Here is a 13,126-nt window from a genome sequence, read left to right on the forward strand (position 1 = left end):
GAATAATAGTAGAGAGAATGATTTATTTCAGCTTTTATTTCTTTCATCACATTCCCAGTGGGTCAGAAGTTTACATACACTCAATTAGTATTTGGTAGCATTGCCTTTAAATTGTTTAACTTGGGTCAAATGTTTCAGGTAGCCTTCCACAAGCTTCCCACAATAAGTTGGGTGAATTTTGGCCCATTCCTCCTGACAGAGTTTGTGTAACTGAGTCAGGTTTGTAGGCCGCCTTGCTCGCACACGCTTTTTCAGTTCTGCCCACACATTTTCTATAGGATTGAGGTCATGGCTTTGTGATGGCCACTCCAAAACCTTGACTTTGTTGTCCTTTTGCCACAACTTTGGAAGTATGCTTGGGGTCATTGTCCATTTGGAAGACCCATTTTCGACCAAGCTTTAACTTCCTGACTGATGTCTTGAGATGTTGCTTTAATATATCCACATCATTTTCCTACCTCATGATGCCATCTATTTTGTGAAGTGCACCAGTCCCTCCTGCAGCAAAGCACCCCCACACCATGATGCTGCCACCCCCGTGCTTCACGGTTGGGATTGTGTTCTTCGGCTTGCAAGCCTCCCCCTTTTTTCCTCCAAACATAACGATGGTCATTATGGCCAAACAGTTCTATTTTTGTTTCATCAGACCAGAGGACATTTCTCCAAAATGTACAATCTTTGTCCCCATGTGCAGTTGCAAACCATAGTCTGGCTTTTTTATGGCGGTTTTGGAGCAGTGGCTTCTTCCTTGCTGAGCGGCCTTTCAGGTTATGTCGATATAGGACTCGTTTTACTGTGGATATAGATACTTTTGTACCTGTTTCCTCCACCATCTTCACAATGTCCTTTGCTGTTGTTCTGGGATTGAAATGCACTATTCGCATCAAAGTACGTTCATCTCTAGGACACAGAACACGTCTCCTTCCTGAGCGGTATGACGGCTGCGTGATCCCATGGTGTTTATACTTGCGTGCTATTGTTTGTGCAGATGAACGTGGTACCTTCAGGCGTTTGGACATTGCTCCAAAGGATGAACCAGACTTGTGGAGGTCTGCAATTTTTTTCTGAAGTCTTGGCTGATTTCTTTGGATTTTCCCATGATGTCAAGCAAAGAGGCACTGAGTTTGAAGATCGACCTTGAAATACATCCACAGGTACACCTGCAATTGACTCAAATGATGTCAATTGGCTTATCAGAAGCTTCTAAAGCCATGACATAATTTTCTGGAATTTTCCAGGCTGTTTAAAGGCACAGTCAACTTAGTGTATGTAAACTTCTGACCCACTGGAATTGTGATACAATGAATTATAAATGAAATAATCTGTCTGTAAACAATTGTTGGAAAAATTACTTGTCATGCACAAAGTAGATGTCCTAACCGACTTGCCAAAACTATAGTTTGTTAACAAGAAATTTGTGGAGGAGTTGAGAAACAAGTTTTAATGACTCCAACCTAAGTGTATGTAAACTTCCGACTTCAACTGTATGTCTGCTGCAGAGAGACGAGAGAGCCATGAGAAAACCAGTTTTAATCAGTCATGGAAATAGTGTTCCCTATTAAAAAGAAGATGGAGAACAAGCTGTAAAGGAAAAATACTGGAATTTTGATGCAGGTACAGAAAACGAGTGCAAAAATAATATTGCAATATTGCCAAAAGCGATACGATATATCGTCAAAAATAATATTCCGACATGTAACTGTGTCGATTTCCTACCCCATCTCTTGAAACTCTGCAGTAATCCTAATGGGACGCATTCTAAATTACACCCTATTCCCTATGTAGTGCACTACATTTGACTAGAGTCCTATGGGAGCCCTATGAGCCCTGGTCAAAAGTAATGCACTACATAGGGAATCGTGTAATTTGGGATGCAACTAAGCAATTGCAACAAACGTTGTGAAAGCAAACAATTTCATGCCTCCACGCCCATCTTTCCTCATACTAACATTCTGTGTCCATTCCAGCCCTTCGTCGTCTTCTCATTGAATACTTGCCATGAAGTCGATTTCTCTGAGGTCTTGAAGGGTTGATGACTTATACTGAGTGTCATTATGGGCTGCTCAACCTTTCCATGTTAATATTTCCATGTATGACGGCTGAGCAGATGCAGTGTTGATATGAGAAGGAGGATATTTCAGTGATCCAAGGATCTGGAGAATTCTCCCTTGTGCATCTTTGATGTTCCAAGATTTTGTCATTCTTCTCCAAGATTCCCCCTCCCTCTATTTCAAGATTCCCCTCATTGTTCTCCAAAATTCCCCCTTCCTCTTTCAAAATTCCTTAATCCCCATCTCATCTTATTGCCATAACAGCTCAACGATGCAGACTGGTTGGAATTCAAAAATATGATCACTGTCTGTTTTTAGACTTCTTTGTTGACATCAGTTTCAGGCCAAAAAATACCTATTGGTTCAGTGAAAAAAAAAAAATGGCGTGAGGAAAAAAATATCTTCAGGAAGCCCAGAAATGTCTCAAATTGAGTGTAACAAAGACAACTGCGTCCCTTATTGAAAGGAACCTCTCCTTCTCTGCTTTCCAATGTGCCTCGGTTAGGGGTTACGTACGAAGCTGTGTGCTGTTACGTTGGTGATTCTCTCTGACTGCAGTGGACAGACTCGCTTCCATGTCTCAACCTGTGAGTAATTTTCCACTTTGAGAGAGAGAGAGAGAGAGAGAAAAAAAGAGGGAGAGACGTGTCTTGGCCAACATCAACAGCTAATATGGAATGTTCAGCGTCTTAAATGGCCAGATTCCTTTAGCTCTGGCAAGCTGTGCTAGCTAGGCACCTTTCAGGCCCTAGAGGACAGGAAGTGCCGTTTTGAAACTTGGATGTAGTCCAGTTAGTGCTGAGCAATTTTTCCTTTTTGAGGTTGGTTCGGTTTTGGTTCGATTTATTAAAAACGAATCACTGTTTTTGGTTTCCATAATAAAAAAATAAACTTAAATGCACTATGCATTATGTGGGTTGAATGCTGTAACAACATTGAATAAAAGTCCCATGATGGTAGTGACTGTCCATTACTGATTATCACTTATTAACCATCATTTATTCACATTACTTTACTTTATTAAAATATTTCAGTTGTTGTTAACTGCTGAATACCAACTATCAATCACTTAGATCATGTATTTACATATATACTGTACCAGTCAAAAGTTTGGACACGCCTACTCATTCCAGGGTTTTTCTTTATTTTTACTATTATCTACATTATAGAATAATAGTGAAGACATCAAAACAATGAAATAACACATTTGGAATCATGTAGAAACCAAAAAAGTGTTAAACAAATCAAAATATATTTTATATTTCAGTTTTTTTCACAGCAGCCACCCCTTTGCCTTGATGACAGCTTTGCACACAAAACCCTTGAATGAGTGTCCAAACTTTTGACTGGTACTGTATATACATACGGTGCATTCTGAAAGTATTCAAACCCCTCTCCCTTCTTTTGACTGGTACTGTATATACATACAGTGCATTCTGAAAGTATTCAGACCCCTCTCCCTTCTTTTGACTGGTACTGTATATACATACAGTGCATTCTGAAAGTATTCAGACCCCTCTCCCTTCTTTTGACTGGTACTGTATATACATACAGTGCATTCTGAAAGTATTCAGACCCCTCTCCCTTCTTTTGACTGGTACTGTATATACATACAGTGCATTCTGAAAGTATTCAGACCCCTCTCCCTTCTTTTGACTGGTACTGTATATACATACAGTGCATTCTGAAAGTATTCAGACCCCTCGACTTTTTCCACATTTTGTTACGTGACAGCCTTATTTTAAAATGTATTTAATAGATTTTTTCCCCCTCATCAATCTACACACAATACCCCATAATGACATAGCAAAAACAGGTTTTTGGTGCCCTTCCCCAGATCTGTGCCTCGGCACAATCCTGTCTCTGAGCTCTACGGACAATTCCTTCGACCTCATGGCTTGGTTTTTGCTCTGACATGCACTGTCAATTGTGGGACCTTATATAGACAGGTGTGTGCCTTTCCAAATCATGTCCAATCAATTGAATTTACCACAGGTCAAAGTTGTAGAAACATTTCAAGGATGATCAATGGAAACAGGATGCACCTGAGCTCAATTTTGAGTCTCATAGCAAAGGATCTGAATAGTAATGTAAATAAGGTATTTCATTTTCGTATGTATGTATGTATGTATGTATGTGTGTGTGTATATATATATATATATATTTGCAAAAATTTCTAAAAACCTTTTTTCGCTTTGTCGTTATGGGGTATTGTGTGTAGATTGATGAGGAGAACAAAAGATTGAATCCATTTTAGAATAAGGCTTTAACGTAACAAAATGTGGTAAAAGTCAGGGATCTGAATACTTTCCAAATGCACTGTGTATAGATCACGTATTTACCTCGCGCAGCAACTGCACTCTATAGCTCTGGAGAAACTGCGTATTGAGTACACAGAAGAAAAAAACGAACAAAATGTAATTCAGATAATTGAACCAACGTTGGTCAATTAGTTGTTTAAAAAACTAAACCGAGTTCCGCACTAAATCCGGTAGAAACAGTCCAGCTGATTTCCGTGTGGTAGCACAGTTTCCTGTCACTTGTTGACATTCTAGTTTGTTTCCAGCTGACTTAATGCACCGATAAGAACGCTTTTAATCCACACTGAATTTGTTCTATGTGTTGGAATTACGTCAACTAATCCAAGATGAGACCCTTTGACTCACTCAATCCAGGGGAAAAAAACGCCTTCAGATCGTATCGTTTACACAACCAGAACATCCCCCCCAAACCCCCTCCTCAAATCCCTCCCAACCCCCCCCCCCCCCAATCTCTAATACCCTTTCTCTAATTTCTCTTCCAGCCAATGACTATGGTCTGTTCCTTTCCGATGAGGACCCCAAGAAAGGCATCTGGCTGGAGGCAGGCAAGGCCCTGGACTACTACATGCTGAGGAATGGGGTGAGTGATTCAGTCACAGCTGACTGCTATGGGACCTAATTCACTTAGAGGGTCCTTTCCGCATCTCTTTCCATTCATGACCACTGATACAGTAGATGAAAGCACTGGATAGGCTTCAGCCATGTTGCTCTCCCTGTTCAAGTGCTTTTTAGATCTGTGCTCGTGAAGGTGAGGTGGTCAGGAAAGCTCTATAGGGATCTTTTGAGAAATATCGGCAGTGTCTTCCACAACATCTTACGGAGACATCGCCAACAACTGTTGTCAGCAAAAAAAATGGTCTTTCTTTTCTGTTACCCATTGGTTGTAGAGTCAGTGGTAAAGCTGCACCAGTGACGACTGGGTTTAGAAAGCCTGAAACCTAAACCTGTCCGAACGCGCTGTATTAGACACTACAATGCATATCTATCACAAAAATACCCAGATCTTTTTTTAAGAAAAGTTGGGACATACTGTATTGGCAGTCAGTCTAAACATTGGTACGATGATACTAATGATAATATCCACATGGTTGTCCTCAGTTGGTAGAGCATGGCACTTGCAACGCCATGATAGTGGGTTCGATTCCCGAAACCAGCCAAGCGTTAACAATTCATACATGTATGACTGTAGGTTGCTTTGGATAAAAGCATCTGCTAAATGTAATATTATAATGTTTTATTATGATGCTAACAGTTCTACGAGGGATGTAGCTAGCTAGTTATCTGAAGTATTGTCTAATGATTGTGAATGTGGTTTATAATTAACACATGACGTCTAATAAATGTGAATGTGCCCTCTGAGCGAAACACTTCAAAAATATGTATTTTAAACAATATTGTTCTCACTGGGTGGTTTTATCAGGACACTCTGGAGTACAAGAAGAAGCAGAGGCCCTTGAAGATCCGCATGCTGGACGGGACGGTGAAAACCGTCATGGTGGACGACTCCAAGATCGTCAGCGACATGCTTATGACCATCTGTGCCAGGATAGGTCAGTTTAATGAATTAGAGATGGGCACGTTCATTATAAGTCATGGCACAAAATGTAACGTTAGTTGGCTAGCGGTAATTGGTGAATTGGGCTGAAAGTCAGTTGACGTAAGCGCGCATTAACAGTTCATAACTTATCTGTTATGTCATTATAATGGTAGTGTTATCGAGGCGTTATGAATAAAGGGTCAACTCATAGAAGTCTAATGTTACTGCTTGATGATTTTCCACTTTTTCAACTAGTCAGATTTCCAGCTAAAACAAAGGCTCTCTCCTTGATTCCTCACATCCTCTCTCCTTGATTCCTCACATCCTCTCTCCTTGATTCCTCACATCCTCTCTCCTTGATTCCTCACATCCTCTCTCCTTGATTCCTCACATCCTCTCTCCTTGATTCCTCACATCCTCTCTCCTTGATTCCTCACATCTTCTCTCCTTGATTCCTCACATCCTCTCTCCTTGCCACCTCCTCAAAACAAATTGGAGGATTATTTTCTATTTAATCCTTATTTTACGGGGTAAGTTGACTCAGAACACATTCTCATTTACAGCAACGACCTGGAGAATAGTTACGGGGGGGTGAATGAGTCAATTGGAACCTGGTGATGATTAGGTGGCCATGAAGGTATGAGGGCCAGATTGGGAATTTAGCCAGGACACCGGGGTTAACACCCCTACTCTTACAATAAGTGCCATGGGATCTTTAGTGACCACAGAGAGTCAGGACACCCGTTTTTAACGTCCCATTCGAAAGACTGTACCTTAAACAGGGCAATGTCCCCAATCACTGAAGATCCAAGGCCCCTCCCTTCTGACTTTCTCCTCCAATGAATGTATAGGAAAGACAATATGAGTTAGAGCCAAAAAGTAATTTTTTCTTTCAACACTCTTTGGGCAGGTATCACAAACTATGACGAGTACTCGTTGGTGCACGACGTGGTTGAGGAGAAGAAGGAGGAGATGACAGGGACTCTGACAAGACGGGACAAGACTCTGATGAGAGACGACAAGAAGATGGAGAAACTAAAGCAGAAACTCCACACAGACGACGAGTGTAAGACACACACACACACACACACCACACACACACAGACACACACACACACACACACACACACACACACACACACACACACACACACACACACACACACACACACACACACACACACACACACACACACACACACACACACACAGACAGACGACGAGTGTAAGACACACACACACACACACACACACACACACACACACACACACACAGACGACGAGTGTAAGACACACACACACACACGCACACACACAGAAAACGAGTGTAAGACACACACACACACAGACGACGAGTGTAAGACAGACGCACGTACAGATACAGACACACGTACACACACACAGACGCACACAAAAGTGTCAAGAACAATATGGTACCAGTTGTCATGTAAAAATCTATTTCACACTGGGAACATTTTTGACATGACACCAGTATCTCTATTGATGTATGTGCTTGTCCTTCATTTTGAATGTCCATTAGGACACCACTGATTAAGTTGTATTTTTGGGGTTTTGATTGACTGGCATCAAGTTGTGTTTTCTCACATAATTTACATTTAGTTGCATAAAAGTTTACATTTTTTGGTATTGACTGCATTTTATTGACATGATTTGCATAGATAAACATATATTCCCATTGCGTTGTACTGACTGACATTGAGTTGTATTGATTCCCATGAAGTTGTATTGATTCCCATGAAGTTGTATTGATTCCCATGAAGTTGTATTGATTGACATTGAGTTGTACTGATTCCCATGAAGTTGTATTGATTGACATTGTGATTGTCAGTGAACTGGCTGGACCATGGGCGGACGCTGAGGGAGCAGGGTGTAGAGGAGACCGAGATGCTGCTCCTCAGGAGGAAGTTCTTCTACTCAGACCAGAACGTGGACTCACGAGACCCGGTCCAGCTCAACCTGCTCTACGTCCAGGTACTGACCGCTACCCAGGCTGCGTCCAAAATGAAACGTAGTACTCTTCAAATGTTGTGCACTATATAGAAATAATAAGGTGTTATTTCAGACACAACCCCAGAATGACCTCTGTTGGCCAAATCCTGCCTGGAGTTTGGAAAGAAATCCAAGGCAGGAATGCGGTTTGGGTGTTCAGTGTTTTGGGAACAAGGTTCTCCTTGGAGGGGTTCATGTAGACCTGTCGGTGTTAATGATTGATCACATTCCAACACCTATCCTGAGATGACCTAACCTGAGATGACCTAACCTGACCTAACCTGACCTAACCTGAGATGACCTAACCTGAGATGACCTATCCTGACCTAACCTGAGATGACCTAACCTGAGATGACCTATCCTGAGATGACCTAACCTGACCTAACCTGAGATGACCTAACCTGACCTAACCTGAGATGACCTAACCTGAGATGACCTATCCTGAGATGACCTAACCTGACCTAACCTGAGATGACCTAACCTGAGATGACCTAACCTGACCTAACCTGAGATGACCTAACCTGAGATGACCTAACCTGAGATGACCTAACCTGAGATGACCTATCCTGAGATGACCTAACCTGAGATGACCTAACCTGACCTAACCTGAGATGACCTAACCTGAGATGACCTATCCTGAGATGACCTAACCTGAGATGACCTAACCTGACCTAACCTGAGATGACCTAACCTGAGATGACCTATCCTGAGATGACCTAACCTGACCTGACCTGAGATGACCTAACCTGAGATGACCTAACCTGAGATGACCTAACCTGAGATGACCTAACCTGAGATGACCTAACCTGAGATGACCTAACCTGACCTATCCTGAGATGACCTAACCTGAGATGACCTATCCTGAGATGACCTAACCTGAGATGACCTATCCTGAGATGACCTATCCTGAGATGACCTAAACTGAGATTATTGTATTTACCTAAAACCTTCCACTTCACTCATGCTTTGATGTCAATGGAAGATACAGTATGTGAGAAACATTTAGCATTATAAGTTCCTATTCATGCCCTTAGTTACTGTACCAACATCCATTTCCATTGGTGTGAGAATGCACGGTGTCAGGAAGAACAGCTGAGAGTCACAGCTGGAGGACAGCAGACTCAAGGTGCCCGTTGACGTGTCAGCCATGTTTTATGTCCTGAGGTGGCAGATGTCATAGTGGTGGCGGGATGTCTTCTCCCAAGATCACCTCCCAAAGTTTGAGAAGAAAATGTTGTTCAACGTGTGATTGTCTCATATTGACACACACAGTGAAGGAGTGAACCTTTTGTCTTTGAGACTTTTTGCGGTCTTCCACTCACAGAAGCTTCATCTTCTTCTTTCTTAAGACTTCTAGTCTTTGTGTTCCTGCCAAAGACAGTAGTTCTGGGAGCTCTCCTTTCCCTGTTGAAACACAGCTGGACACATGGGCCCAGGCCAATGCAAGCACTGCCCATGTGGCCGGCCTGCCTGCCTGCCTGCCTGCCTGCCTGCCTGCCTGCCTGCCTGCCTGCCTGCCTCTACTGGTTTTTGCCAGAGTACATCACAAAATGTTCCCAATAGTTCATGCTCCTGGTAATATGAAAACAATGAAACATTTGGACCAACATTAAAGTTAATTTATGGGTACATTTTCTCGTCATTCATTTTGATGCTAGAAAGGCATTAGATTGTCTCAGAAAGAGGATATTTGATGATATTTTCCTTGGATGTTTTTCAGGGAAGTATAAGCCTGGTCCCAGATCTGTTTGTGCCCCACCACAGAGTTAAGACCATTGATCGCAGGAGTTCCCTAGACTGGTCACTAAGGAAATATGCAAAACAGCAGATAATTCTCTGTTTTATCTATTTTCCTGATCTGGGATGACTCCTGGCTCTGTTTGGGATCTTCCTTAATGAATGTCTTTGTGGATAATGTTTTTGTGGATAATGTTATTGGGATGTTCCTCTCCCTGTGCAGGCCCGTGATGACATTTTGAACGGCTCCCATCCCGTCTCCTTCGAGAAGGCCTGCGACTTCGCCGGATACCAGTGTCAGATCCAGTTTGGTGACCACAATGAGACCAAGCACAAACCAGGCTTCCTAGAGTGAGCACTGTTTATTGCAGAATGATTAAATATATCATGCTATGTATATACTTTAACATGAATGGCTCAAATATTTTCGATATATAACAAAGATGTATTTTCCTTTTAGCAAAAGCGATTTACAGCACTGTGTGCATACATACAGTACATTTATGATGTAGTATCACTTGAATTCAAACTTGAGTCAGAACTACTGGATTATATTGCCTGCCTTAGTGATTTTGCTGTCTTCTTGAATAACGTTTGTTTCCATTTATTTATTATTTATTTTCTGTAGTTTGAAAGAGTTCCTCCCTAAAGAGTACATCAAGAACAAAGGGGAGAAAAGAATCTTCCAGGTAAGAACCCCAGCATGTGTGTATTCGCTTGTGGGTGCTTGCGTTGGTGCATGTGTGTGTGATGGGGGGGTCGTTGTAAAGCCAGTCATTTTTGGGCTGCTTGCTCTTTGCGGTGGGGACATTTTTTTTCTCACAGACTGAAAACACATGACCTGAAAAAATAGTTTCCCAGTCTGGTTTGTAGTAATAGTCATTGTCTCCATCTGTGTAGAGTTCAATGTATGCCAACTAGATTCATTGTTGCTATGGCTGTAACTGGTCGTATTGATTTAAACCTGTCCTGACTTGCTCTGTTCTAATTACTTCTGCTGTGACACTATAGTATCACTGGCTGAGATGTTCAATAAGTGTTCTTTTTGTTTCCCACACAGGCACACAAAAACTACCAAAACATGACTGAAATCGAGGCCAAAGTCAGCTACGTCAAACTGGCTAGGTCTCTGAAAACCTATGGAGTGTCATTCTTCCTAGTAAAGGTACAATGGCACTGACAAAATAACATTCAACCACAACTCCTTAAACAACTCCTTAAACAACTCCTTAAACAACAGTGAATATCTTCTTTCTAACCAATCAAAGCTCTAACATTTCAAAGATTTTGAAGTTACCTTTTCAAATGTTAAGGTATCATAGTACTGGAGTACTTTTAACCGTGTGTGTTTTTGTGTGTGTCCCTGCAGGAGAAAATGAAGGGTAAGAACAAGCTGGTCCCTCGTCTGCTGGGAATCACCAAGGAGTGTGTCATGCGGGTAGACGAGAAGACCAAGGAGGTGATCCAGGAGTGGAACCTCACCAACATCAAACGCTGGGCTGCCTCGCCCAAGAGCTTCACCCTGGTGAGTCCCCTGACCTCTGACCTCCTGGTCACCTTTGACCTTCTGGTTGCGTGGTCAGCATTGGAACAGGGTGACATTCAGGGTCGTGTTCATTAGGAGCCAAACTGAAGAAAAACCGACTGAAACAGGGAGTGACTACCTGGACTTATAAGAAATGTTAATTGACCACTTTTAAAACATTTTCTGTTGTGTGCCCTAATGAACATGACCCAGTGCTCAACTAGAGCTAATATCAATGGGAACATATTGTCTGGCTGTTTGAATTAGGTTGTTTTGTGTTCAGTCTTTCAGTTTTTTTGTTGACTAAACCACAATGTTCATTGTCTTGAGTTTGTCTAGACTGGAATATGAACACAGGGTTGTCTATTGCTATTACTATGCTACCTCATAGAAGTTTTTGAGGCATCTTGTACCAAAAGCACAAAACAATGTATACAACCACTTTAGAAGAATACACCCTGCAAAGATGGTGCTGTGTATTTCAAATAAGGCTCCATTTTCTTTGTCAGTTATTTTGTCAGTTATAAACAATTACAGAAAAGGGACGGGCCGTTTTGTCCGACTTGTTATTATTTTCTTTTCTGGAGAGTATTTCCTGGCAGCTCATCAGATAAATAAAATTGAGCTCCATGATGACTTATTGAGGGTTGGAAAGAAAATATCTGCCGCTTATAATGCCAACAAAATTACAGATAGTGCATTGTATAACGCCAGTGTTATATTTCAGGGGAGCAATAACTATTAAAACGGCCCTATACTACCCAATCTTTGGAGATTTTTATGTAAGTACCTCAGAGGAGGTATTTGGCAGGTGTTGGTGATTTACAATGTGCATACAGTATATACAATTAAGTTGTAATTTTGTCTCTTACAGTGGTGTAACAGCTGTGTTCCCTCTAGGCATCTCTATGGGATTAGTTGTAAAGGAATTGGTCACATAATAGGACCACTGCCATTTCAAACAAAAACATAGAGATGCATTGAGGGAGCACCCCGTTACAGTAGATATAATAATTGTATTCCAGGACTTTGGCGATTACCAAGACGGTTACTACTCTGTCCAGACGACTGAGGGAGAGCAGATTGCCCAACTGATCGCTGGTTACATTGACATCATTCTGAAAAAGGTACTGCGCTGTCATTGATGTTTCACAATATAGATGCATTGGAGTATGGTGAAGTTGCCCTTAGACACCGATCGTGGGTCAGTTTCCCCATTTGAATGTTTAAGGTTAGGATTGAGGAAGCTGATCCTTGATCTATACCTAGGGGAAACTTCACCGCGGACACTAACACAAAATCCTGGTTAGAGCCAGAGATTGTAATCAGCCAAGATAGTGAATCAAGAGTTCTGTATGACCAGGTCACCATGGAAATCATATTGACAAAAACCTCAGGTACACTAGAGTTGCCTCTTCAATGTGTCTGTGCACTGCAGTACAGTATGCATAGAGTACTGCCGTTTTAGAGTTTAGAGATTCCACATCATATCACATTACCCAGTAATGGTGAGATTAAAATTGTTTACAGACAATAGAGTAAAACTAGCTTATAATATGGGTTCTGATGAGGCACGACAGTTGAACTAAGCTCAGGGTTCTGATGAGGCACGACAGTTGAACTAAGCTCATGAGGCATTTAGAAGTTCCATACGTCAAGAATCAATGGTCATATATCATTACTTTAAAAGTCCCAAAAAATTGATGTACAAATCCCAGATTGCCCCTTTAATTCAGTGAATAGAGCTGTATCAATCACCCAATAACCTGTCTTGTCTCCTTCCAACAGAAAAAGAGCAAAGACCACTTTGGCTTAGAGGGAGATGAGGAGTCCACCATGTTGGAGGATTCTGTGTCACCCAAAAAGTGAGTCCAGTACAGCTGTTACCTGCAATGTGTGCCAGTGATATGTCACAGCATGCATGTTGATGACGGCTCACTTCGTG

At 41.7% G+C, this 13,126-nt stretch overlaps 1 protein-coding gene across 3 annotated transcripts in view; it reads left to right on the forward strand.

Annotated features, from left to right (window-relative positions):
- tln1 (talin 1) overlaps positions 1 to 13,126 on the forward strand; it is a 146,314-nt gene that overhangs the window by 50,137 nt on the left and 83,051 nt on the right. For all 3 annotated transcript variants that reach the window (XM_045693650.2, XM_045693654.2, XM_082956715.1), the window contains exons 4-13: positions 4,855 to 4,952; positions 5,793 to 5,922; positions 6,820 to 6,975; positions 7,759 to 7,901; positions 9,880 to 10,007; positions 10,285 to 10,345; positions 10,717 to 10,821; positions 11,026 to 11,181; positions 12,207 to 12,308; positions 12,970 to 13,046. In XM_045693650.2, coding sequence (XP_045549606.1) covers positions 4,855 to 4,952; positions 5,793 to 5,922; positions 6,820 to 6,975; positions 7,759 to 7,901; positions 9,880 to 10,007; positions 10,285 to 10,345; positions 10,717 to 10,821; positions 11,026 to 11,181; positions 12,207 to 12,308; positions 12,970 to 13,046 — 1,156 coding nt within the window. The remainder of the gene's footprint in view (positions 1 to 4,854; positions 4,953 to 5,792; positions 5,923 to 6,819; positions 6,976 to 7,758; positions 7,902 to 9,879; positions 10,008 to 10,284; positions 10,346 to 10,716; positions 10,822 to 11,025; positions 11,182 to 12,206; positions 12,309 to 12,969; positions 13,047 to 13,126) is intronic.

Source organism: Salmo salar, chromosome 01, assembly GCF_965601325.2.
Source record: "Salmo salar chromosome 01, fSalSal1, whole genome shotgun sequence".
NCBI classification, from domain to species: Eukaryota; Metazoa; Chordata; class Actinopteri; order Salmoniformes; family Salmonidae; genus Salmo; species Salmo salar.